The 24,080-nt window shown below is 43.6% G+C and overlaps 1 protein-coding gene across 2 annotated transcripts in view; it reads left to right on the top strand.

The window, feature by feature from the left end:
• SORCS3 (sortilin related VPS10 domain containing receptor 3) overlaps positions 1–24,080 on the top strand; it is a 420,882-nt gene that overhangs the window by 100,899 nt on the left and 295,903 nt on the right. The window contains exon 1 of one of the 2 annotated variants that reach the window (XM_069979814.1): positions 5,022–5,444. The exons of the other annotated variant lie outside the window; for it this stretch is intronic. Within the exon in view, the coding sequence (XP_069835915.1) occupies positions 5,382–5,444 (63 nt within the window). The 5' untranslated portion in view covers positions 5,022–5,381. Of the gene's footprint in view, positions 1–5,021; positions 5,445–24,080 lie in introns of those variants that run through there. 2 annotated transcript variants of the gene reach the window in all.

Genomic DNA, 24,080 nt, shown 5'->3' with positions numbered 1-24,080 from the left:
GTTACTCAGGTAGTAAGGTTGGAAAAAAGACGTCCCTCAAGTTAAAACCAAGGAAGCAGAATGTACTTGTACTATTTAGTATCTGTATGACACGGTACATCCCTCACTACATCTAAGGCAGAGGTTGGATGGGACTGGAAGTTACACCGTGTTTAGAGGAGAAGCGCCTGTGATTTTAAGGAGTATTTTTTTTTCTCCTTCCAGATTCCTGGGTGTTTGTTGAGTCGTCTTGTTGTGGTTTTCCTATTGCTGGTTGCACAGAAAACATCCATCTGTAATCACTATATTTATCTGGGTGGGATGTGCGGACCTCACTGTATACAGCTGGGCATGTGAGCTACATCATTGGGAGCCCATAATAACAGTATATATATCTATGATAAAGGAAATATAATAAACAGATATGTTCCAAATCAATTTGGTTGTTTGGTAAACACACTAGTATGTATTTTCATTGCATAATTTATAATGTAACAAGTTACATCCTGTATTATACTCCAGAGCTGCACTCACTATTCTGCTGGTGGGGCCACTGTGTCCATACATTACATTACTTATCCTGTACTGATCCTGAGTTACATCCTGTATTATACTCCAGAGCGGCACTCACTATTCTGCTGGTGAAGTCACTGTGTACATACATTACATTACTGATCCTGAGTTACATCCTGTATTGTACTCCAGAGCTGCACTCACTGTTCTGCTGGTGGGGTCACTGTGTACATACATTACATTACTGACCCTGAGTTACATCCTGTACTCCAGAGCTGCACTCACTATTCTGCTCCAACGTAAGGGTCAAAGTGCTAAGGTGTAGAGCTGTTTTTAGAAGAACTCAGCCATGTTTTCTAACCCTATGCCCCTTTAAGGATCTTCCTATTGTATCCATCTTCTACCTGAATTTTATTATGAAATTTAATTTTAGCTTTGCAATCAACAACCAAAGAGCCTGAGGCAGGAGAGGAGGCGGCGGTGGTGGCGGAGGAGACATCTCGGGCTATTACGGCCCATCATATTTAATTATAATTTATACATTACTCGACTTGTAATAAGCCATTTAGGAAGATCCATTCATATAATCATCGGTGATTTCTGGGCTACTTATCTGAACTCACCATTTATCTTACATTAGTGAAATTATCCTTCAGATTCCATCACCCAGGTTCTCGCTTTGGCAAATGGCTGAGATGTGACTGTGGGAAGGCCCCGTGTCCCCGGAGGAACGTCTGGGTCTTCATTCTTTATGGCTGAGAGATGGGGGCAAGGGGTCGGGGTCTTTTGAGGAAAGTTCTACAAACATGAAGGAAACTCAGACAGCTTTGTAGAAACATTCAAAGCACCATATAAAGTTCTATAACCCTTATATATGTCTAGTAGTACACCGATTCCTCACCGATATAATACCCAACATTATAGGATGCGGTCAGGGTATCTCAGTTTATGGCAAGCCCTGATTGTGATGCTATGCCTGCCATGTTTTCTTCCTTCCCCAGAAGGGTGGCCAGTTTCTCTTCCTCCACCAGGAGGATGGGCAGTTTCTCTTCCTCCACCAGAAGGCTGGGCAGTTTTTCTTCCTCCCCCAGGATGATGGGCAGTTTCTCTTCATCCCCCAGGGGGGTGGCAAGTTTCTCTTTCTCCTTTGGGGGACGAGCAGTTTCTCTTCCTCCACCAGGAGGATGGGTAGTTTATTTTCCTCCACCAAGAGGATGGGCAGTTTATCTTCCTCCACTAGGAGGATGGGCAGTTTCTCTTCCTCCCCCAGGAGGATGGGCAGTTTCTCTTTCTCCTTCATTGAGGTGAGTTTCCCCCTTACTGCTTAGTTTTTGGAGCAGTGTAGCAGGCAGTGAGCCTCTTCCTCCACCAGGAAGATGGGCAGTTTCTCTTCCTCCCCCATGATGATAGGCAATTTATCTTCGTCCCCCAGGGGTATGGGCAGTTTCTCTTCCTCCCCCAGGAGGATGGGCAGTTTCTCTTTCTCCACTAGGAGGATGGGCAGTTTCTCTTCCTTTCCCAGGGGTATGGACAGTTTCTCTTCCTCCCTCAGGAGGATGGGCAGTTTCCCTTTCTCCTCCATTGAGGTGAGTCTCCCTCACTGCTTAGTATTTGGAGCAGTGTAGCAGGCAGTCAGCCTCTTTCTCTATGGGGTCTGGTGACATTACTGGCACAGTCTTCTCTCTCTGGGCAGCTATGTACTGTATATCAGTGCTGTCTTGATTCTATGGCCAGGCTCTGGGCACTCAGTCTGTAGCAGCTCAGGATCTGTCGCTCTCTGCGGTTCTGTACTTTCTCCAGATACACAGCCAGTCTCTAGTCTTTCTGTACACTCTGGTACACTGTTGGTCTCTAGAATGTTCTCATATTCTTCCTCCATTCACTGACATCTTCCTCTTGTCTCCTGGTTATTGTGTTCTTGATTCTGTGAGAAGGGGGTGGATTTTTTGGTCAGGTGTTTGGAGACCTGCTTTGCCTGCAGACCTGGGTGTGCAAAAGCTTTATAGTGGTAGAAACCTTGGCTGCTACTATGTTGAGGTCTTCAAAATGACAGCGCCCTCTTCTGGATTGCTAGGTGTAGGGGGAATTTCCCTTTCCCCACCTATCCCCTAGATATTCTGGCAATGTATGGATCCAACCAGAAAGAGGTGGGAGAGAAGTGTTGAGTGAGCATGCTCAGTGTTCCATCAAGCTCGATGCTCGGATAATGTTGGCCATACACCTTCAATAACTGACGGCCAAACAATTGTCACTAATATATCCCGCCCACCACAGTAACGTGTTGCATTTTTTTTCCATTCTAATTTTGATTTATTTTATCCCTTAAAGGGATATGTAAACTAAGGGCCCATTGACCAAAAGAGGCTGAATTCATGAGCGGATTCTGCTTGAGATTCTGCCTGTTCTATTGCTTCAATGGGATTTCTTGTGCACCTCTGCTCTCCGCTTAAAGAACGAACATGATAGAAGTCTCGCTGAAGCAACAGGACAGGCAAAATCTCAAGCGGAATCCGCTCATAAATTCAGCCTCTTTTGCTCCGTGAGTTTGGGCCCTAAATATACAAAAATTTGAATGAAAATAAAATGCAATATGTTACTGCAAGTATGCCAGCAAATCCATTGCTCTAATGTATTGTATTTTTTGTTCCAATTTTTTTACATGCCATTTACACATCCCTTCAAGGGACAAAATATACAAAAATTAGAATGAATGCAAAGGCGTGGCTGGCCAGACGCATATGCGCCATGTCTTAAGTGGCGCTATAAGGGGTCACTCCTGAACTTAGATGGAGGCTCCAATCAAGCATTACTCTACAGAATAATTCATCCTTGACCGCCATATTGGGAACACCTCTAAGGAGTCATTGAGCGTGACTCCAGGAGTGGTATATTCCAGAAATCACTGGGAATTCCAGGAGAAAATCCCTTTAAGTCTGGTCATAGAACCTAACGGAGCTTGTTGAGGGGCTGTCACTTTTATCACGTTCCCTTCCATCAGTCAGCGGATGAAGCCGCAAGCTCGCCGACGAGGACGAGGACTATTTCTGTTTTGTTTCCGCGGCAGATTAATCGCTACATGTCCTGTGGGAAAATGTTCTTTGAATTTTTCCTTCACCAGTCTAATGCCGCGCGTCCTGACAACATTCCTGAAGACAAATATGCTAATAGATGTCACATCCCATCTCATCTCCAGCCACGCTGCCTCTAATGTCTTATGGTAATGGCGGCAATCCCGCCCGCAGCCGCTTCCCCAGCAGTTTTTTTTTTTTTTTATATTTATCTATGTTTATGTTGTTTAAAGTTTAGAGCGACGGGACCCCTGAGACCTTAATTCTGGATTTAAAGGGACACTCGACTCAACACCCGAAACTTAGGAGACACATAACATAAACATGTGACCATCACAACAAACTGTCAATCATCCAATAAAGGTCATGGCGGTCTCTAATCATGAAATAGCTGATAACAGAGAACAATAGATCCAGCCCAATGCACAACAATGGATATACTGGTATGTAGTGTATATGGTGCTACAGAAACTATGTTACCCCCCCCCCCCCAGCTGTCTCCGAATCTGCGCCCGGCATACCAAATCTACACTTGCTTCCAGCCATGTCTCCTCCCCACCTTGCCGTGCCACCACGAGCGCTACATTATCGCTCCTGGATCGCTGGACCTCCCCTAGCGATCCTTCCTGCAACATCACGACACGACTGAATTGTCGTCACTGACTGGCTAAGCGGGCAATCCATCAGTCAGGTTAGGTACTTTCCCCTAAATTGTGATGTAGCAGAAATCCAGGAGAAAAGTATTACTGGCGGTGGTCAGACAGCTGGTGACGCTCCTCTGTGGGGGAATGGGGACAGGTAAGTATACATTCTTTATTATGTTCCCCCACCTCCTTTCAGCACAGTTTTTTTTTTTATTTGGCTGGACTTCTCCTATAAGGTCATGTTCACAAGATGTATAACAACGGCCGTTATTGGTAGTGTCATACAACAGCCGCTGTTTTTCATGTTCATTTGGCAGGATGAACATTATTTCATATCATTGAAATCTGGCCGCCGTATGGTTGTGCCTGGCAATCAATTAACCCTTGATTTCCAGGCACACTATGGCCAACATGACAGACACACAATGTGTGTGAACTGTCAATTATTTGCGGCCGCAGTTTCCGAGCGACGGCCACAAATAATTAACATGTCAATTATTCGTGTGGCAGTTGCGAACAGCGGCCGTTCAATACACTGTGCCAACAATGGCTGTTTGCATTGATTTCAATGCTGCTCATTATTTTATGACAAGAACAAACATTTTATTTGGTAAAAACAGCCGTTCTTGTCATAAAAAAAATACTGAACGTAATGTAAACATAGTCTAAAAGTGCAGAAAAACGCACTTTGAGTCAGAGTAAAAACTGGCAAATGACCCAAACATAGTCATCAGATAAAGAGTGACTGTTGTGAACGAGTACTAATACTCACCTCTCCCTGTTTCCATGACAGCACTGCTCAATCTGTTTAGGCCTACAGCCTATGGATGCCAGGACGGTATCCCTGCCACGACGCATGTAGGTTTTTACACTTACATACACCGATCTGATGATGACACTGGATGGATGACATCATGGCGGCCTGTACAGACCTTCCATCATGGTGTCTTCCAGGGCTTATGCCAGAGATCCAGGTCACAAGATGTAATCCTGCGCCGCCGCTGCCGCGGTGTGTGATACAGGATAAAACCCGAGATCCGCAGTAAAACAAAGTACTCGCAAAGTCACTTAACATTTTATGGGGATTTAATCTGTGAAATGCTGTTAGGCGTGGAGGTACGCTGCGAGGAGAGCAGGAGCAGAGACTTCTGGGTAATGCCATAACACAAATACAAAGATGGGAACCTTTCGCCGCCCTGAGCTATGGGATGCAGCATCGGGAGACTTATCTTTTTGTCTGGTAATAGAATTTGTCACTTCATCTATAATTTCTCATACAGTTGCTGCCATTATTCTTGTTTTCCCCCTGAAACCTCAGCAATTCATTTTCTTTTTATGGTTGTGTAGTATGATGTAGTGACAATCATGGAGAGCGCTGCGTCTGACAGAGACTGAAATCCTCCGCGCCATTTATCCCCGACACCGAAAAATCGTGGTGTTGAATAATGAGGTGAGTTTTATTCATCATCGACCCCTTCGACTTCCTCCGTCCATGGTGTATGTGCTATGGTTGCCTAGCAACCTATTGACTTCCTGTCTGGGTGACCACCATTGATAGCAAGTTCTCAGCGGTGGGGTGGATCGGACAGCAGGGGACCCTGTATAAAGACAGTGAAGGGCTCTTGGCTTATCACAGTGCACCCCAGTATTTAGAAAAACATGCTCTTACCTGAAACCTTTTGTCTATAGATTGTGTCTGGTAATGCAATAGGAATATTTAAAACTATTGTCCAGGATAAGATAACTTCCATAAACAGTCTGTCCTGTCCTCAGTGTGTATGTGTAGTGTCCCACTACGTGTTTTTTTTTTCTCCTTACACCTTGGTAAAGTGTCTCATTCTAGTCTAGTGTCACAGGATAGGAGAGGAGGCCGCTGTTCCTTACTCCAACCACTAGATGTCACACTCTTACAGCACGGCTGCAGCTAACACTAGGTCTAGCTACACACTCGCTGCTGTCTTTAGCCTGCCCTTCCTTGAGGTATTCAGTCTAGTTCCAGACAGAGGAGAGTAGACCTGTTTCCACCAGCTAGTCACCCAAGCACTCAAGGTTTCTAGACAAGGGAAGCCCCCAGGGAAGCCGGAAACAAGGGAATCTCACCCCTTACCTACATCGTAGACTGACTTAAGAACACAGGACAGTCGACCACCTTAGAGAAAGGGACGGATTATTCAAGACTGGAGCTGCAGTAGAGCACAGTGCCAGTAAGCCGCTCTCTACTGACTGACGCTCAGCTTTATAGGACGGGTTCTACAAGCCAGCTCCACCTGGAGCAGAGACCAGGAACTTGTACTACCCCAGAGGACGGAAACACTGTGGGGCAGAAGGCGGTTAGGTGAGATAACAGGGACTCATCCATACAGGAGTATGAGGATTTCTTCAAACACTCTAAAGACACTTCACCATATCCTGGCAAAGTACATAGCACATTAGGCAAGGACCCTCCTATCCGGTCCCTGACACTGACTTCTGTTACTTCTATCAACTCACCTATTTATCTGCTGGATCAGTATTACTGTTTCAGACTTTACTTACTTTCAGACTTTCTTTAAAGTGGGACTCTGCACTTGCACTGCTCTAACTAAGGTCCGGTTGCCATGTGTCCAGGGATGGCTGTTACCGCTCCTAGCCACTGTGACAAGTAGGCTCCAAAACCCACCAGCAGGCCCCAACATCAGTACCAGCAACCCAGGCAATGGCATATGTGGTATTGTAGTTCAATTCCATGGATGTGAATGGATCTGAGTTGTAATACCACACACAACCTGAGGACAGGGTGGCGCTGTTTTTTTTGCAAGAAAGTAGCTTTGTTTCTTGTAATGCTTGATAACTCCATTAGGACCATGTGCCCACATTACAGCTAAAACCACAACCCCATGTGGTCACCAATAGCCGTGTAATGTTGCTGATCAATTCTGGCAACTGCATGGGGACGTGGATTCAGCCGCATGAAGTGACTGCAATGGAGATGTGGCCTAAATGTTCAGGGTAAGTACTTACATTGCAGAGCCATGTCCCCATGGACTGTATGGACTGCACAGCGCCACCCTCCTGAAAATGGCCACAAATAGAAGTGCATACGAGCAGACAACTTCACAGAAACATGTGCTTGTTTCCCGTGTATAGTGTGTTCTTCAGTGGGGATTGCTAATGGAGTCTTGTCCAGCCTGATCCTCCTGTTTCATAAACAGTAAAGATGAGAGATGACACAGTCCCAGTATGGTGTCCCAGTAATAATACTATGAGGTTCTTGTCCCTTTTTTACGACCTCTTCCTGTATGGACGTTACCGGCTCTGGTGTGACGTCTTATAGTAATCCAGTTTACGGCCGTTCCTGGTGGAGGAGCGTTACGCTCTCGCCATGCATCTAGGTCAGGGGTTTCCTGTGGAGCTTTTAGACGCTGGCAGCGGCTCCTCCTCATCTGCCTAAAACCTCTTTATTCTCCATTTTGTCTCTGATGTCGTCATTCATCCTCCTATTTTACATCTGTGGGATTCAGCCTCTCTTCCCCCTGTGGTGTATAGAGATCCTCAGTGTGGAGCAGTGTGTGTTCCCTCCTCTCCCCTGTCCCTATTGTTAGGTGCACCAGGGGCCACGCGGTCCTCATTGACTCATCATCACACATTGATATTGTCTCCTATGGATCAGTGGCCGGAAAACCCTTATAAGACTCCATCATCTCGGCACAGGTTGTATATACTTTGTTTTGTATAGGATAAGAACATAGTAGGCCACACTTCATTCTGCGGTAGCTAGGCTTGGCCAGCAGAGGGCAGACGTGTACAGCGGTGGGAGAACTGGGACAGGGGAGTATTGTCAGGGGGCACAGCAGCATAGTGATTCATTTCAGGGGGCACAGTGTATGGCAGTATTATATTTAAGGGCACAGTGTATGGCAGTATTATATTTAGAGGGCACAATGTGTGGCAGTATTATATTCAGAGGGCACAGTGTGTAGCAGTATTATATTTAGGGGCACAGTGTATGGCAGTATTTAGGGGCACAGTGTATGGCAGTATTCAGGGGCACAGTGTATGGCAGTATTGTATTAAGGGGGAACAGTGTATGACAGTATTATATTCAGGGGCACAGCATGTGACAGTATTATATTTAGGGGCACAGTGTGTAGCAGTATTATATTTAAGGGCACAGTGTATGGCAGTATTATATTTAGGGGCACAGTGTATGGCAGTATTATATTTAGGGGCACAGTGTGTAGCAGTATTATATTCAGGGGCACAGTGTATGGCAGTATTCAGGGGCACAGTGTATGGCAGTATTCAGGGGCACAGTGTATGGCAGTATTGTATTAAGGGGGAACAGTGTATGACAGTATTATATTCAGGGGCACAGCATGTGGCAGTATTATATTTAGGGGCACAGTGTGTAGCAGTATTATATTTAAGGGCACAGTGTATGGCAATATTATATTTAGGGACACAGTGTATGGCAGTATTATATTTAGGGGCACAGTGTATGGCAGTATTATATTTAGGGGCACAGTGTATGGCAGTATTATATTTAGGGGCACATTGTGTGGTAGTATTATATTTAGGGGCACAGTGTGTGGCAGTATTATATTTAGGGGCACAGTGTGTAGCAGTATTATTTTTAGGGGCATAGTGTATGGCAGCATTATATATATATATATATATATATATATATATATATATAGGGGCACAGTGTGTGGCAGTATTATTTTTAGGTGCACAGTGTGTGGTAGTATTCAGGGGCACAGTGTATGGCAGTATTGTATTGAGGGGGAACAGTGTATGACAGTATTATATTCAGGGGAACAGCATGTGGCAGTATTATATTCAAGGGCACAGTGTGTGGCAGTATTGTATTTAGAGGCACAGTGTGTGGCAGTATTATATTCAAGGGCACAGTGTGTGGCAGTATTATATTTAGAGGCACAGTGTGTGGCAGTATTATATTCAGGGGCACAGTGTGTAGCAGTTTTATATTTAGGGGCACAGTGTATGGCAGTATTCAGGGGCACAGTGTATGGCAGTATTCAGGGACACAGTGTGTAGCAGTATTATATTTAAGGGCACAGTGTATGGCAGTATTATATTTAGGGGCACAGTGTGTAGCAGTATTATATTTAGGGGCACAGTGTATGGCAGTATTTAGGGGCACAGTGTATGGCAGTATTCAGGGGCACAGTGTATCGCAGTATTGTATTGAGGGGGAACAGTGTACGACAGTATTATATTTAAGGGCACAGCATGTGGCAGTATTATATTCAAGGGCACAGTGTGTGGCAGTATTGTATTTAGAGGCACAGTGTGTGGCAGTATTATATTCAAGGGCACAATGTGTGGCAGTATTATATTCAAGGGCACAGTGTGTGGTAGTATTATATTCAAGGGCACAGTGTGTGGTAGTATTATATTCAAGGGCACAGTGTGTGGCAGTATTATATTTAGGGGCACAGTGTGTGGAAGTATTATATGTAGGGGCACAGTTTGTGGTAGTATTATATTCAGGGGCACAGTGTATGGCAGTATTATATTTAGGGGCACAGTGTGTGGCAGTATCATATTCAGGGGCACAGTATGTAACAGTATTATATTCATGGTACAGAGTTTATCACAGTTTAGGGAGCAAAGTGTGTGGCAGTATTACATTCAGGGGTACAGTGTGTGGCAGTATTAAATTCAGGGGGTGCAGTGTGTGGCAGCATTATATTCAGGGGTGCAGTATGTGGCAGCATTATATTCAGGGGGTACAGTATGTGGCAGCATTATATTCAGGCGGTGCAGTATGTGGCAGCATTATATTCAGGCGGTGCAGTATGTGGCAGCATTATATTCAGGGGGTGCAGTATGGGGCAGCATTATATTCAAGGGGTGCAGTATGTGGCAGCATTATATTCAGCGGTGCCGTATGTGGCAGCATTATATTCAGGGGGTGCAGTGTGTGGCAGCATTATATTCAGGGGGTGCAGTGTGTGGCAGCATTATATTCAGGGGGTGCAGTGTGTGGCAGCATTATATTCAGCGGTGCCGTATTTGGCAGCATTATATTCAGGGGTGCAGTATGTGGCAGCATTATATTCAGGGGGTGCAGTGTGTGGCAGCATTATATTCAGGGGTGCAGTATGTGGCAGCATTATATTCAGTGGTGCCGTATGTGGCAGCATTATATTCAGGGGGTGCAGTGTGTGGCAGCATTATATTCAGGGGGTGCAGTGTGTGGCAGCATTATATTCAGGGGGTGCAGTGTGTGGCAGCATTAAATTCAGGGGGTGCAGTGTGTGGCAGCATTATATTCAGCGGTGCCGTATGTGGCAGCATTATATTTAGCGGTGCCGTATGTGGCAGCATTATATTCAGCGGTGCCATATGTGACAGCATTATATTCAGGGGGTGCAGTATGTGGCAGCATTATATTCAGGGGGTGCAGTGTGTTGCGATATTCAAAGCCAGTACTGATAGCATTTTAGACCAAAGAGAATGAAGTTAAAGTAGAATGATTGTCGTCTGTGGTCACTGGATGGCAATGTTTTCTTTGTCTTTTAAAAACTTACTTTACTAAACTTCAGGGATTGTTTTTACAACACAACGAAATATGGAAATGTTGCGTAATATTAATAACTACAACTGGGTCTGCAAACAATAACCCCCTCATACGGCTCTGCCCACGGTGAAAGCGTTTTGGCTCTTAGAAGGTTAAAAGGAAAATACAGAACTGAAAAAGTGACATTTAGAGCGGCGGGAAGTGTTCAGACTATTCGGTCACACTGGGAGTTGTAGTTTCGCATACTGTATGTTTTTTATTTGTCTATTACACTTCGGCACGCCGCACACCCAGCAGGGAAACTCTGGTTAAAAACTCCAGTCCTGCCCCTGCGCCAACCTCTGTATAATCTATTCCGCCCTGCCGTATAACGTCCGCTATTGTCGCTCTCCCCAGACCCAGCGGCTCTGCCTTCCCTGGAGCATAAGGTACTCGCAGCTATAAAGTGAGCGGACTCTTTTCACTCCTGCTGAGGGTCATTCCACGCCCAGTCTACACACGGCTGAGGAGGAAAACCATAGCTTTTAGCTGGACCCCTGGAGTTCTCTGCAGATACATGGGAAGCCGGCATTAAGGTTATGTCAGGATTTCTGGAAGACGAACTGAGGAGAAAATATTTACCTTGGCTTAAAGTCGATGCTTTTATAACTTTTTCTATCCCATTATATATTTCTGTTCTCCCCGAGGCCGGTATTACGGCTGAGTCCCATTCAGTTGAATACCAGGCATAGACCATGGATAAGGGATTAAAGACACACTTATATCTGCCATTAAAGGGATACTCCGACTAAAATATTTTTCTTTCAAATCAACTGGTTTAGGAAAATTATATAGATTTGTAATTTACTTCTATATAACAATCTCCTGTCTTCCAGTACTTATCAGCTGCTGTATGTCCTGCAGGAAGTGGTGTATTCTCTCCAGTCTGACACAGTGCTCTCTGCTGCCACCTCTGTCCATGTCAGGAACTGTCCAGAGCAGTAGCAAATCCCCATAGAAAACCTCTCCCCATAGAAAACATAAAAAGTACTGTGTTCTCACCTACCCTGATCCCCTGGTGCTGCCACGCCAGCACTCTCACTCCATGGTTCCTGAGCTATCACAAAGTCTCATGAAGGATGGAGCACAGCAGGGACACCTGTCATATCTCCTGAAGGCCAGAGACCGTATGGCTTCTTCTCCCTGTAGTGAAGTGGTTGTAAAAACCATGGCTGGTTTACTGAACCAGGGACAGCGGTGCCCGATCCTATCATGTTGTCACTGTATAGAACAGGTCACTGCCCACCCATACTCCTTTAGGAAGGGAGGAGATATATCACCAGGCTGCCTCCTTATACTCCTTATATTTCTATGGGGGTTGGGGGAATGGTCGTTAGAAATTAAATATCACCTCGAATGACACAGCTTTAATGGTGGACCTAAGAGGTGGGGAGCAGTCTGTGACCAACAGAGGTGCCTGTAGGCCGAGACACTCAAGCTTAGTAGTTTCATACAGATAATAATCATTACTGTAATGGGAGACTATCAGCAGGTACATGCAAATGGTCTTTGACGTGTGGGAACAGCAGTCATCTCCATACTGGCGCTCTACCTGCACATGCACATCAAAGACCGACCTGATTATGCATCTGCAAATGTCACTGAAAACAGGCCGAAGGGGTTCTCTGGGGGGCGAGGAACGCCTCCGAACTACTTTATTTGTATATTTGCTTTGGATTAAGGTAGGTAGTAAGCTCCATACTCCCAGAGTGCACATCCTATATATCAGGGGTAGGGAACCTTGGCCCTCCAGCTGTTGCAAAACTACAACTCCCATGATGCCTGGACAGCCAAAGCTAAAGCTTTGGCTGTCCAGGCATCATGGGAGTTGTAGTTTTGCAACAGCTGGAGAGCCAAGGTTTCCTACCCCTTATATATATATATATATATATATATATATATATATATATATATATATATAGCGCTGCTAGGCTTTATTGGCATGGCTCCTCACTGGAGATGTTCTTTGTGGATGCTTAATTTATTTATTTATTTTAGCTAGTTGTTTATTTATTTATTTGTGTTTATTTGGTTATTTATTTTAGTTGTTTATTTATTTATTTGTGTTTATTTAGTTCTTTGGTAACTTTACTGCTTTTAAATTTCATCAACAGAACTTTAATGGGAAACGCGCTACTAGGAAACTACACAACAAGCCCCCGAAGGACGCGGCCAATTTTCATTATTTTTGTTTTCGTTTTTTTCCTCCTCGTCTTCTAAGAACCATAACTCTTTTACTTTCCCATCTGCAAAGCCATTGGAGGGCTCGTTGTTTGCCGGACCAATTTTACTTTGTAATGAAACCCTTCATTTTACAATAAAAAGTCCTGTGAAACAAACAAACAAAAAAATAAATAAAATAAAACAATATTTTAGGATGAAATTGAAAAACAAAACAAGAACAAAAAAGCAATGCAGAATGTGTTTTTTGGGGGTGGTGGGCCTCATTCTTGCATCGGTCGTTGTGAGATAAAACTGATGTGTTTTCTTTATTCTGCAGGTTTGTAGAATTTCAGGAATACATAACCATATAACATACAGTATGCATCTACTATATATACACAGCGGATGTCACCACTCGGTCTAAAGATCCAGAATATCTCAATAATAACAAACACACATTAGCTTAAAAAAATGGAAAATTAGAATATAAACTATTCTCTCCCTATTGCATCTCCTGTTTGGCATCTTCCGGTTCTCCATTTTTTCTGACTACAACCATAGTCAATGTACCGCCACTTATTGGTCTGACCCACGTCTATCACAAATTTATGGTATATGGGGTCCCACCTCTGTCCAGCTGCTTCGATAACCGCCATAGAAGTGAATGTACAGCTACCTCCTCATTTAAAGGAGAAGTCCGATGAAAATTTGTTATTAAAGTATTGTATTGCCCCCCAAAAGTTATACAAACCCCCAATATACAATTATTACAGGAAATGCTTATAAAGTGTTTTTTTCCCTGCACTTACTACTGCATCAAGGCTTCACTTCCTGGATAACATGGTGATGTCACTTCCTGGATAACATGGTGATGTCACTTTCTGAATAACATGGTGATGTCACTTCCTGGATAATAAGGTGATGTCACTTCCTGGATAACATGGTGATGTCACTTCCTGGAGAACATGGTGATGTCCCGACTCCCAGAGCTGTGTGGGCTGTGGCTTCTGGAGAAGATGATGGCAGGGGGACACTGAGGGACACAGGGCACTGGAGGGACACTGAGCATCCCCCTGCCATCATCCTCTCCAGCAGCCACAGCCCGCACAGCTCTGGGAGTCGGGTCGTGACATCACCCTGTTATCCAGGAAGTTACATCACCATGTTATCCAGGAAATGACATCACCATGTTATCCAGGAAGTGACATCACCATGTTATCCAGGAAGTGACATCACCATGTTATGCAGGAAGTGAAGCCTTGATGCAGTAGTAAGTGCAGAGAAATAAGCGATTTATGTTCATTTCCCGTAATAAGTGTATATTGGGGATTTGTATAACTTTTGGGGGGCAATACAATACTTTAATAAAAATTTTCACCAGACTTCTCCTTTAATACCTAAATGGAGGTGACAGCCACTTTAGCAGACAGAACAGGGGTTTGGGGTCCCCCATTGCTGCAGGTCTTGATATATGCCATTAACCCCTTAGCGACCCATGACGTACGTCATGGTGCCGCGGGGGTGTTCAGAGTGGAGTCCCGCCGTGACCCCACTCTGAATGATCCTGTTGCCGTGCCGGCTAATTAAGCACTTCAATGCAGCTGTCAAACCTGAAGGGCTTCAGACCTCACGTCCCTGGTGTCTAGTGGGATGGATCTCCCCCCCGCGATCGCATCCGAGATCCGTTCTTCTGCCCATGCCGGGCCTCAGCGTCGCAATGATGCTGATCCCGGCTCTGCAATAGATTGCTGTGGCCTGCAGCAGGCCATAGCAATCTATGGCCGATGTAATCGATCTTTGCTGTGTATATACACAGCATTGATCTCTATGAGAGATCAGTGCTATGTATATACAAGCCCCCCAGGGGGGCTTCTAGTTAATGTAGAAAAAAAAAGAAAAAAGTGTTTTTATTAATAAAAAATCCCCTCCCCTATTAAAAGTCCAAATCACCCCCCTTTTCCCATTTTATAAATATAAATTAATAAATAAACAAATAAATAAACATGTTTGCTATCGCTGCGCACGTAATCGCCCGAACTATTTATTAATCACATTCCTGATCTTGCACGGTAAACGGCGTCAGCGCAAAAAAATTCCAAAGTGCAAAATTGCGCATTTTTGGTCGCATCAAATCCAGAAAAAATGTAATAAAAAGCGATCAAAAAGTCGTATATGTGCAATCAAGGTACCGATAGAAAGAACACATCATGGCGCAAAAAATGACACCTCACACAGCCCCATAGACCAAAGGATAAAAGCGCTATAAGCCTGGGAATGGAGCGATTTTAAGGAACGTATATTTGTTAACAATGGTTTGAATTTTTTAAAAGCCATCACATAATATAAAAGTTATACATGTTATATATCATTGTAATTGTAACGACTTGAGGAACATGCATAACAAGTCAGTTTTACCATAGGGTGAACGGCGTAAATGCAAAACTCCCCGAAAACAAAACAAATTCTTTTTTTTTTTTTCAATTTGACAGCTCAAATGATTGTTTTCCGGTTTCGCAGCATATTTTATGGAAAAATTCAGCCTGTCATTGCAAAGTACAATTGGTTTCGCAAAAAATAAGGGCTCATGTGGGTCTCTAGGTGAAAAAATGCAAGTGCTATGGCCTTTTAAACTTAAAATGGAAAAAGCAAAAGCGCAAAAACGGAAATTGGCTTTGACCTTAAGGGGTTAATACCTAAGGTAGGAATGCCCCTTTAAGCCCTGGAGTCGGAGCAGATATTACAGAGTGCATCCATCCCCTGGTTATTCATTGCAGTGTAGCAGAGCCCAGACGGCAGCGGTGATGGACTGTGGGACTCTCTGCAGCCGGGATAATTCTGCGGAGCACTAAGTGCTGTTCCCTCATCTATTTGCACAATGCAGTCATCTCTCCATGTAACACCGGCCTTCTGTCTCCACACCTTCCATAGTACTCTCTCCCCCTTCCATCACCTAGGAAGACATTTGTAATGGAGATGCCTGGAAACAATGCCTCATCCATCTCCCTCCACATATGCAAAGCACTTTCACTAATTTCAAGTTGGCAGGATCTTTAGATAGGGTTTAATGAACTAAAGTAATTTTCCTTCATAGTAAAATTTTATAGGCCTGAAAGGTCTTGTAGAATCCGAATGTGCTAACAAAGGAAAGAGGCGGAGGCTGATTTATTGGGGATTCGGCGTCAGTCCTGCCTTCCTTCCTCCGGGCTTCTTCTTCTTCTAGAACAATGATCTGTGGCTGCGGTCCCTGGGTCTGGGTTAGGTTTATTATCACAGGTGATTATAGACCGAGAACTATGGAAAAGGTTGAGTAATATTATTAATATGGACATTTAATTGGGACAAGGCTCAATGGCGCCATCTAGGTTTCGTCTGGTATTACAGATTTGCTCCAACACAATAAAAGGGGCTGCGATGCAATACCGCACAAAGCCTGTGAACCCTTGTGGTGCTGTTTTCAAAAGGAAACTTGTCAGCTGCAGCGCCACCACAGGAAAAATGAAGAATTACATGTATACATGTATACTGCAGGACTGGACAGGTCCGACAGATGTTCTTTGTAGCTTATTGTCATCCTAAAACGGGGATAGGGGAACCTTTGTCCCTCCAGTTGTTGCAAAACTACAACTCCCATCATGCCTGGACAGCCTTCGGCTGTCCAGGCATGATGGGAGTTGTAGTTTTTCAACAGCTGAAAGGCCAAAGGTTCTCCATCCCTGACTAAATACCTAAAAGGGGGGCCCCCAATATCTTGTAGGGTACATGAAAAGACAGTCAGCTCCATAGTTCATTGCAAATCCTCCAATGGCACAGCATTGTACAGTGTCTGCAATCTAATGATTGCAGGTAAAAGTCCCCCAAGGGGACTTATAATGTGTAAGAGAAAAAGGTAAAAATGTTTTTAAAAATACTCCAAAGCCTCTCCCCAAATAAAAGTTAAAATCACCCCCCTTTCCCAATATATAAATAAAACTTATAAAAATAAATAAACATATTATAAACCGTAGCGTGCGTAATTGTCCGATCTATTAAAATATAACAATCGTCATCCTGTACGGCGAACGGTGTAAACGAAAAGAGAGAAAAAAGCACCTGGATTGCAGATTTTTTGTGTATATATATATATATATATATATATATATATATATATAAAAAGGTGATCAAAACGTCTGATGTACTGTACACAAATAAGGTATTATTAAAAAGAAGAGATCATGGCGCAAAAAATGACACCCCATACAGCCCCGCAGCCATAGGTGAAAAAATAAAACCGTTATAAGCGTCACAATAGGCCCATTCTATTAATAATTCATTGCCAAAAAATAAAAATAAATATATATAACATACGAGAATCTGTGTAACCTGCATATGGTATCATGATCTATAGAGTAGTAGTCTCATGTCGCTTTTACCATATAGTGCATTACGTAGACACAGGAACCCCCCAAACGTTACCATATTGCATTCTTTTTACAATTTCACCAATTTATATCTTCATAAATAATATATTTGGGATTCCATCATACATGTTATGGTAGAATGAAAGTACAACTATTCCTGTAAAAAACAACAAGCCGTCACATGGCTTGTAGATAGAAAACTGAAAGTGCTAGAGCTCTTAGAAGGGGAGGAGGGAAACACAAAACCACAAAAATGTAAATTGTTGCGGTCCACTGGGTCATTTTGGGCTTGGTCCTCAAAGGGTTAGAACTTTTGTAATTTTTTTTTTTTTTAAAGTGACAGTAACACTTTAAAACACTAAGAAGTAGAGATCCATCAGTAACAGCTTGCTGACTGTTTCCACCTTGCCACTATTAGTGTTCCAATAGTCAACTGTCTTTTATATAAAACTGTATTGTTTTATGACATTTAAACTCCTGTGGCTTGGAGAGAGAAGCTTCTTTGCCCTTTTGAATCCTTTGACCCCAATTAAAGGGAACCTGTCACCAACACAATGCTCTCTAATCTATCACCATCATGTTATAGAGCAGGAAGAGCTGAGCAGATTGATATATGACTCTGTGAGGAAAGATTCTGTATAACTTAAAACATGTTGATTTAAATCCCTGCTCATTCTCTATTAAGGAGTCCAGTGGGCGGTGTCACTCAATGGACCGGACTCGTTACCATGCAAACAACAGTTATAAGAAAGTTATACTAAATCTTTTCCCATAAAGAGATATATCAATCCGCTCAGCTCCTTCTGCTCTATAACATGATGCCGATAGCTTACGTAGCATTTTCATGGTGATAGGTTCCCTTTAAGGCCCCCTACTGACCATGTTCTGTTCATACTTTTTCCTTCAAGCCGCCCAGATACCAGGGGGGACTTCTCTGTCATAGGAATACGTATACCTATTGCTCCTAGCCTCCTCTATCATGCTGTAGTATGGTGTGGCCTTTGGGCCCCCTGAGTGTTTCCCAACCTACAACTCTTCAGCTGTTGCAAAAATACAACTTTCATCCAGGCATGATGGGAGTTATAGTTTTATAACAGCTAGAGAGTGACTTGTTGGGGTACACTGCCATAGACCCTAATGCTCTCACTATAGCTGATCTGTGTCAGTCTTCACTGTTGCTCTGCCGTTCTGTTCGTAAATGTATGAATAGGAGACTCTCTAATAGCTATCACCTCTATTATAGGGGTTATACAGGGAAAATCTTTCTTTCAGATCTACTGGTGTCAGAAAGTTATACAGATTTGTAATTTACTTCCATTTAAAAATCTCAAGTCTTCCCTTACTTATCAGCTGCTGTATATCCTGCAGGAAGTGGTGTGTTCTCTTTAGTCTGACATGGTTCTCTCTGCTGCCACCTCTGTCCATGTCAGGAACTGTCCAGAGCGGGAGAGGTTTGAGATGGGGATTTGCTGCTGCTCTGGACAGTTCCTGACATGGACAGAGGTGGCAGCAGAGAGCACTGTGTCAGACTGGAAAGAATACACCACTTCCTGCAGGACATACAGCAGCTGATAAGTACGGGAAGACTGGAGATTTTTAAATAGAAGTAAATTACAAATCTATTTAACTTTCTGATACCAGTTGACTTAAAAGAAAATGATTTTCGCCAGTGTACCCCTTTCCTGGGCAGATGCATTTGCATGTTGCTGGCAGCGTCAACGACAATCACGGCTCCTTCTATGTAGAATACGTATAATTTCAGACTTGCAACAAGCCAGACCTGCAGCTCGTGCTGGAAATACAAGATACAGTATCGAGCCATCCAGAATGTTCCCATGCTTAATGACGGCCATTAATATGTCTTGAGCGGGGGCCAAGTCATTAACGCACAATTTATTTTCATGCGGAATATATAGTGAAAGCCGGGGATGCGAGTTTATCATGTGGAAAACGAAATGTCAAATGGGGGTCAAAATATACCGGCTACAAGGTGTAAATCCTGGGTGGGCAGCGGATCCTTCCTTTACATTTCGTTGTATATCACTGCGGCAGCCCACTGGGTCCCATAGATTGTGAGAGGCCATAAATATTCATACCGCCTGACCGTGTAAAGTATTTATGCCGCGCCTCACCCAATCTGCTCTAATTGCTGCATGCAAAAATAGAGGAAATGTGAGAGTCTTCAAATGTATAAGAATGGCATATAAATAAGAAGGTTATATACTGACATGCTGCGAATATGGAGGGGGAGGAGGTGATCCCGCACCCTGCACAGGACTCCATCCAATCCAGATGGGGCATAAATATATTCTATATGTTAAAGTTTACTTTCAACTTGTGCCAGAAAGTTGTATAGATTTTTAGTTTACTTCTATTAAAAATTCTCTGACCTTCCAGTACTTATCAGCTGCTGTATGTCCTGCGGGAAGTGGTGTATTCTCTTCAGGCTGACACAGTCTGCTGCCACCTCTGTCCATGTCAGGAACTGTCGGGAGCAGTAGCAAATCCCCATAGAAAACCTCTCCTGCTCTCCAGACTGGAACGAATACACCACTTCCTGCAGGACATACAGCGGCTGGTAAGTACTGGAAGACTGGAGATTTTTTAAAAGAAGTAAATTACAAATCTCTGGATCTTTTCTGGCACCAGTTGATTTTAAAGAAAACATTTTTTGGTGAACAACCCCTTTACGTTGTCTTTGTATAAGTTGTCTTACCTGTCTTTCTCTCTCCTTGGTATTCCCCTCCCATCGTCTTCCTCCCCCCTCTTCATAGATTTGAAGCTAGCTCAGGGGACAGATTACGAGTTGTAACCAGTAAACAGAAGTTATTGCTAGTCTGATAAGGGGGAAGAGGGAAATGGTTGATAACAGGAGAAGGAAGCATTTTTGTCTGATAAGATATACTGTATATATATATATATATATATATATATATATATATATATAATTTCATATACTCGCATGTACTACTGAAATGACCTGGCCGTGCCTGTTGAAATGTTTACTGTCATTTCAACATTTTATTAATAAAACAATAATACAATCAATAAAAGAACCTTTGTAATATATCTTATGATAGATGGATGACTGTTCCTTTACTTATCAGACTGACCAACTCCTTCCTCCTTAAACTCATCATTCACTTAATGTCTTAAATCCGCCTAGAGATGAATCAGCTTACCAAGGGATCAAGTCATGAGGCCTAAAGAAGTCTATAAAGAGGAGGAGTGGAAGAAGGGAAATGAGACAGACAAAGACACTGAAGAGACTGCAGCAGCTTTTAGTGAGTGTTACATCTCACTTAAGAATTAAATCACAGTTTAGACTGTGCAGTACTGCTCTATAATGTTCTCCATGCTGCTGCTTCTGAGGGTGTGTTATAGGGATATAGGGGAGCAGGATCATCTTCTGTGTGTATACAGTGTATGGAGACATCATAGCAGCTAGTCTCCTCTTTCTGATGGTGTACTATAGAGATATAGTGGAGCAGGATTATCTTCTGTGTATACAATGTATGGAGACATCATAGCAGCTAGTCTCCTCCTGAGGGTGTACTATAGAGATATAGGGGAGCAGGGTCTCCTATTCTGTGTGTATACAGTGTATGGAGACATCATAGCAGCTAGTCTCTTTCTGAGGGTGTGCTATAGAAATATAGGGGAGTAGGATCTCCTCTTCTGTATATACAGTGTATAGAGACATCATAGCAGCTAATCTCCTCCTTCTGAGGGTGTGCTGTAGAGATATAGGGGAGTAGAAGCCTCTCTTCTGTGTGTATACAGTGTATGGAGACATCATAGCAGCTAGTCTCCTCCTGTGGGTGTGCTATAGAGATATATGGGACCAGGATCCTCCCTTCTGTATATACAGTGTATGGAGACATCATAGCAGATAATCTCCTCCTTCTGAGGGTGTGATTTAGAGATATAGGGGAGTAGAAGCCCCTCTTCTGTGTGTATACAGTGTATGGAGACATCATAGCAGCTAGTCTCCTTCTTCTGAGGGTGTGCTATAGAGATATAGAGGAGCAGGATCCCCTCTTCTGTGTATATACAGTGTAAGGAGACATCATAGCAGCTAGTCTCCTCCTGAAAGTGTACTATAGAGATATAGGGGAGCAGGATCTCCTCTTCTTTCTGTATACAGTGTATGGAGACATCATAGCAGTTAGTCTCCTCCTTCTGAGCATGTGCTATAGAGATATATGGGACCAGGATCCTCCCTTCTGTGTATATACAGTGTATGGAGACATCAGAGCAGCTAGTCTCCTTCTTCTCAGGGTGTATTTTAGAGAAAAAAGGGAGCAGGATCCCCTCTTCTGTGTGTGTAGTGTATGGTGATATCACAGCAGACAGTCTACACCCTCTGGATAAGGGACGACTGACAATTAGAGATGAGTCTGCAGAGGTGAAAACCGGTGAAAAATAACATACAATTATGTCATGGGCAATTCTGGTGACCACTGGGTGTAAGATGTTAGCATTGGTACGATACAGTTTAGTATGATACAGTTGGTACCTGCTTTGTAGAGTGTGACTGGCTGTATCCCCCTAAAATGGTCGGTGACCGGCCGGGCTGTGATGGGTCCCTTAGGCTCCTGTCACGGTAGTCCTGAGTTGCAATTGACCCATCTGGACTATAGGTCCCTCCACCCACAGAAAGGGGAAAATGACCCAAGGTGTGCGGCTAGTGTGTATATGTGCTGGTGCGGAGGAAGAGATGACTGAGTCTCAGTGATAAAAATAGAACAGCTTTACTATAGAGTCTCTGTATAATACACAACATGTTGGCAGCAAATAGATAGATGTTCCAATAAATTTTCTACATTTTATCGGAGCTGTGGGATCTACTTGCTCTTTTTTCCTATTTTTTGGTCGGGACACGGCCCGAGTATACTTCCACGTGCTCCTTCCTGGGACACTGATGGTGCAGAAGAGACCAGCACTATGGGGGTGAGCTGACCATCCTGCTCAGTTGTGAATGATCAGGATACTGCCTTGCACGCTGTAGAGTGGTTCTTGGTGTGGGCCGGGTTTATCCCCGACTTTTCTCCCTCTTGTAGTGTCTAGCACTGTATAGTAAAAATAGTGGATAAACTGGAGAAACTGAGTTTAACTGGTTGCTTCATGCACGTGTGTCTCATCACCTCACTAACACACTGAATACACTTAACTCTGCCCCCGACAAGGGTCCTGGCAGAGCCAGGCCCTGGCTTGGCTACGGCAGGGACATCCACTCTGTGTGTCCTCCTCCCACCAGAATCTGGGTAGAACTGACGATACACTTCCTCCCACCAATTGACCACTTCCTACAGAGTTATGTAAGAAACCCTGTGAGTGGTGGATAGGAATGTGTGCAAAGAAAAAGAAGGAAAAGGATAGGTTAGAAAGAAAGAGTATCTCTATTGGACAACAGAAGTGCATGAAACATTAACCCTTTGCTTACTTTGGCTGTGCAATACATAAGAGCTCATATATAAAACATGTCTCTCCTACTTGACAAAGGGGCAATTTATGCCTCGAAACGCGTTGTTTATGAGACCATTAAAATCCATTGTTTTACTTAATTAAACCTGAAGCTGTGAAGCGCCGTCATTCTGGCTCCTGTGGTCCCCGCCTACCCCGAGGATCCGACACTTCATCTACCATATATAAAACATTGACGTCTAGTGGTGAAACCAATAATTGTGCATTGACAAGATTCTTGCTGTCAAAGTGAGACATGGTTATAAACAGGGTCAAAGGTCAGCACCAGAAGAAAAGGTATCAAGGTGTAAAAGCAGGAATGCAGTTACTGTAGGTATAGCCAAGAGACAGAACCAGATATCAGGCATAATAAATAGGAGCTTCATAGTCAAGTACAGGATCAGGATTAGGGATGGTCCGAACCCTCCGAGGTTCGGGTTCGTATGAACCCGAACGCTCGCCTGGAAAACTGGGATACAGCCTATGGCTGTGGCTGTATCCCAGCCATAGGCACGGAGCGGGCAGACAGTGGGAATCATTACCGAGGGTTTGGGTTCGTACGAACCCAAACCGAACTCGGTTCGGACCATCCCTAATCAGGATCCATAAGAAATCTAACAATATATAGCTAAAGCCATGATTAAGATGTAAAAAAGCTTCATAAATATGCTCCATGTATATAAAACAAACCAAGAAATAACATTCCGACGCACTTTGAGTCTGAGGTGTTCTTAATCAGGGCGTATACCATGATTAAGAACTTCTTTGTTATGAAACACGTCGGCTTCAATTTGGTGTCTTTATAAATATAGTACACGGACGTGTCTTTTGTTAACATGAAGAAGTAAAGTTTTTCTTTCCAAACCTCATCTTTACGCCGCTATTTGGATTGCCTAGGTAGTTTTTGCGCCAAGCTACAGGATTTGCTGCCAACCTCAACCCTCAACCATTGGTAGCAGTTCTGTGACCATAAGTTCCCTCATATATATAAACGAAATCACAGTATTAGGATGCGGCGCTAAGTCTACTCCATCAGGACAAGCTTTGGTTCTGGGGCTATCATGATCTAATGAAGGTAATGAATGATCCCTGGCTCATCAATAGCTTCACAGCTTCCCCGACAGGTATTGCAGAGCCGAGGTCTTTCATCATCAGGTGCCTGCTGCTTTTTGGATCATTATATGATTGTTTTTTTTCCGGCAGCTCTATAGTATTGACTTATGGATTGACATCACATGACTTATGCTAAGCACCAGCAATCCCGGCGACGCTCCATCACTTCAGC

The sequence above is a fragment of the Dendropsophus ebraccatus genome, chromosome 8, assembly GCF_027789765.1.
Source record: "Dendropsophus ebraccatus isolate aDenEbr1 chromosome 8, aDenEbr1.pat, whole genome shotgun sequence".
Classification (NCBI taxonomy): Eukaryota; Metazoa; Chordata; class Amphibia; order Anura; family Hylidae; genus Dendropsophus; species Dendropsophus ebraccatus.
The sequence above is the reverse complement of the archived record's forward strand: the minus strand, read 5'-3'. Positions and strand labels throughout refer to the sequence as shown.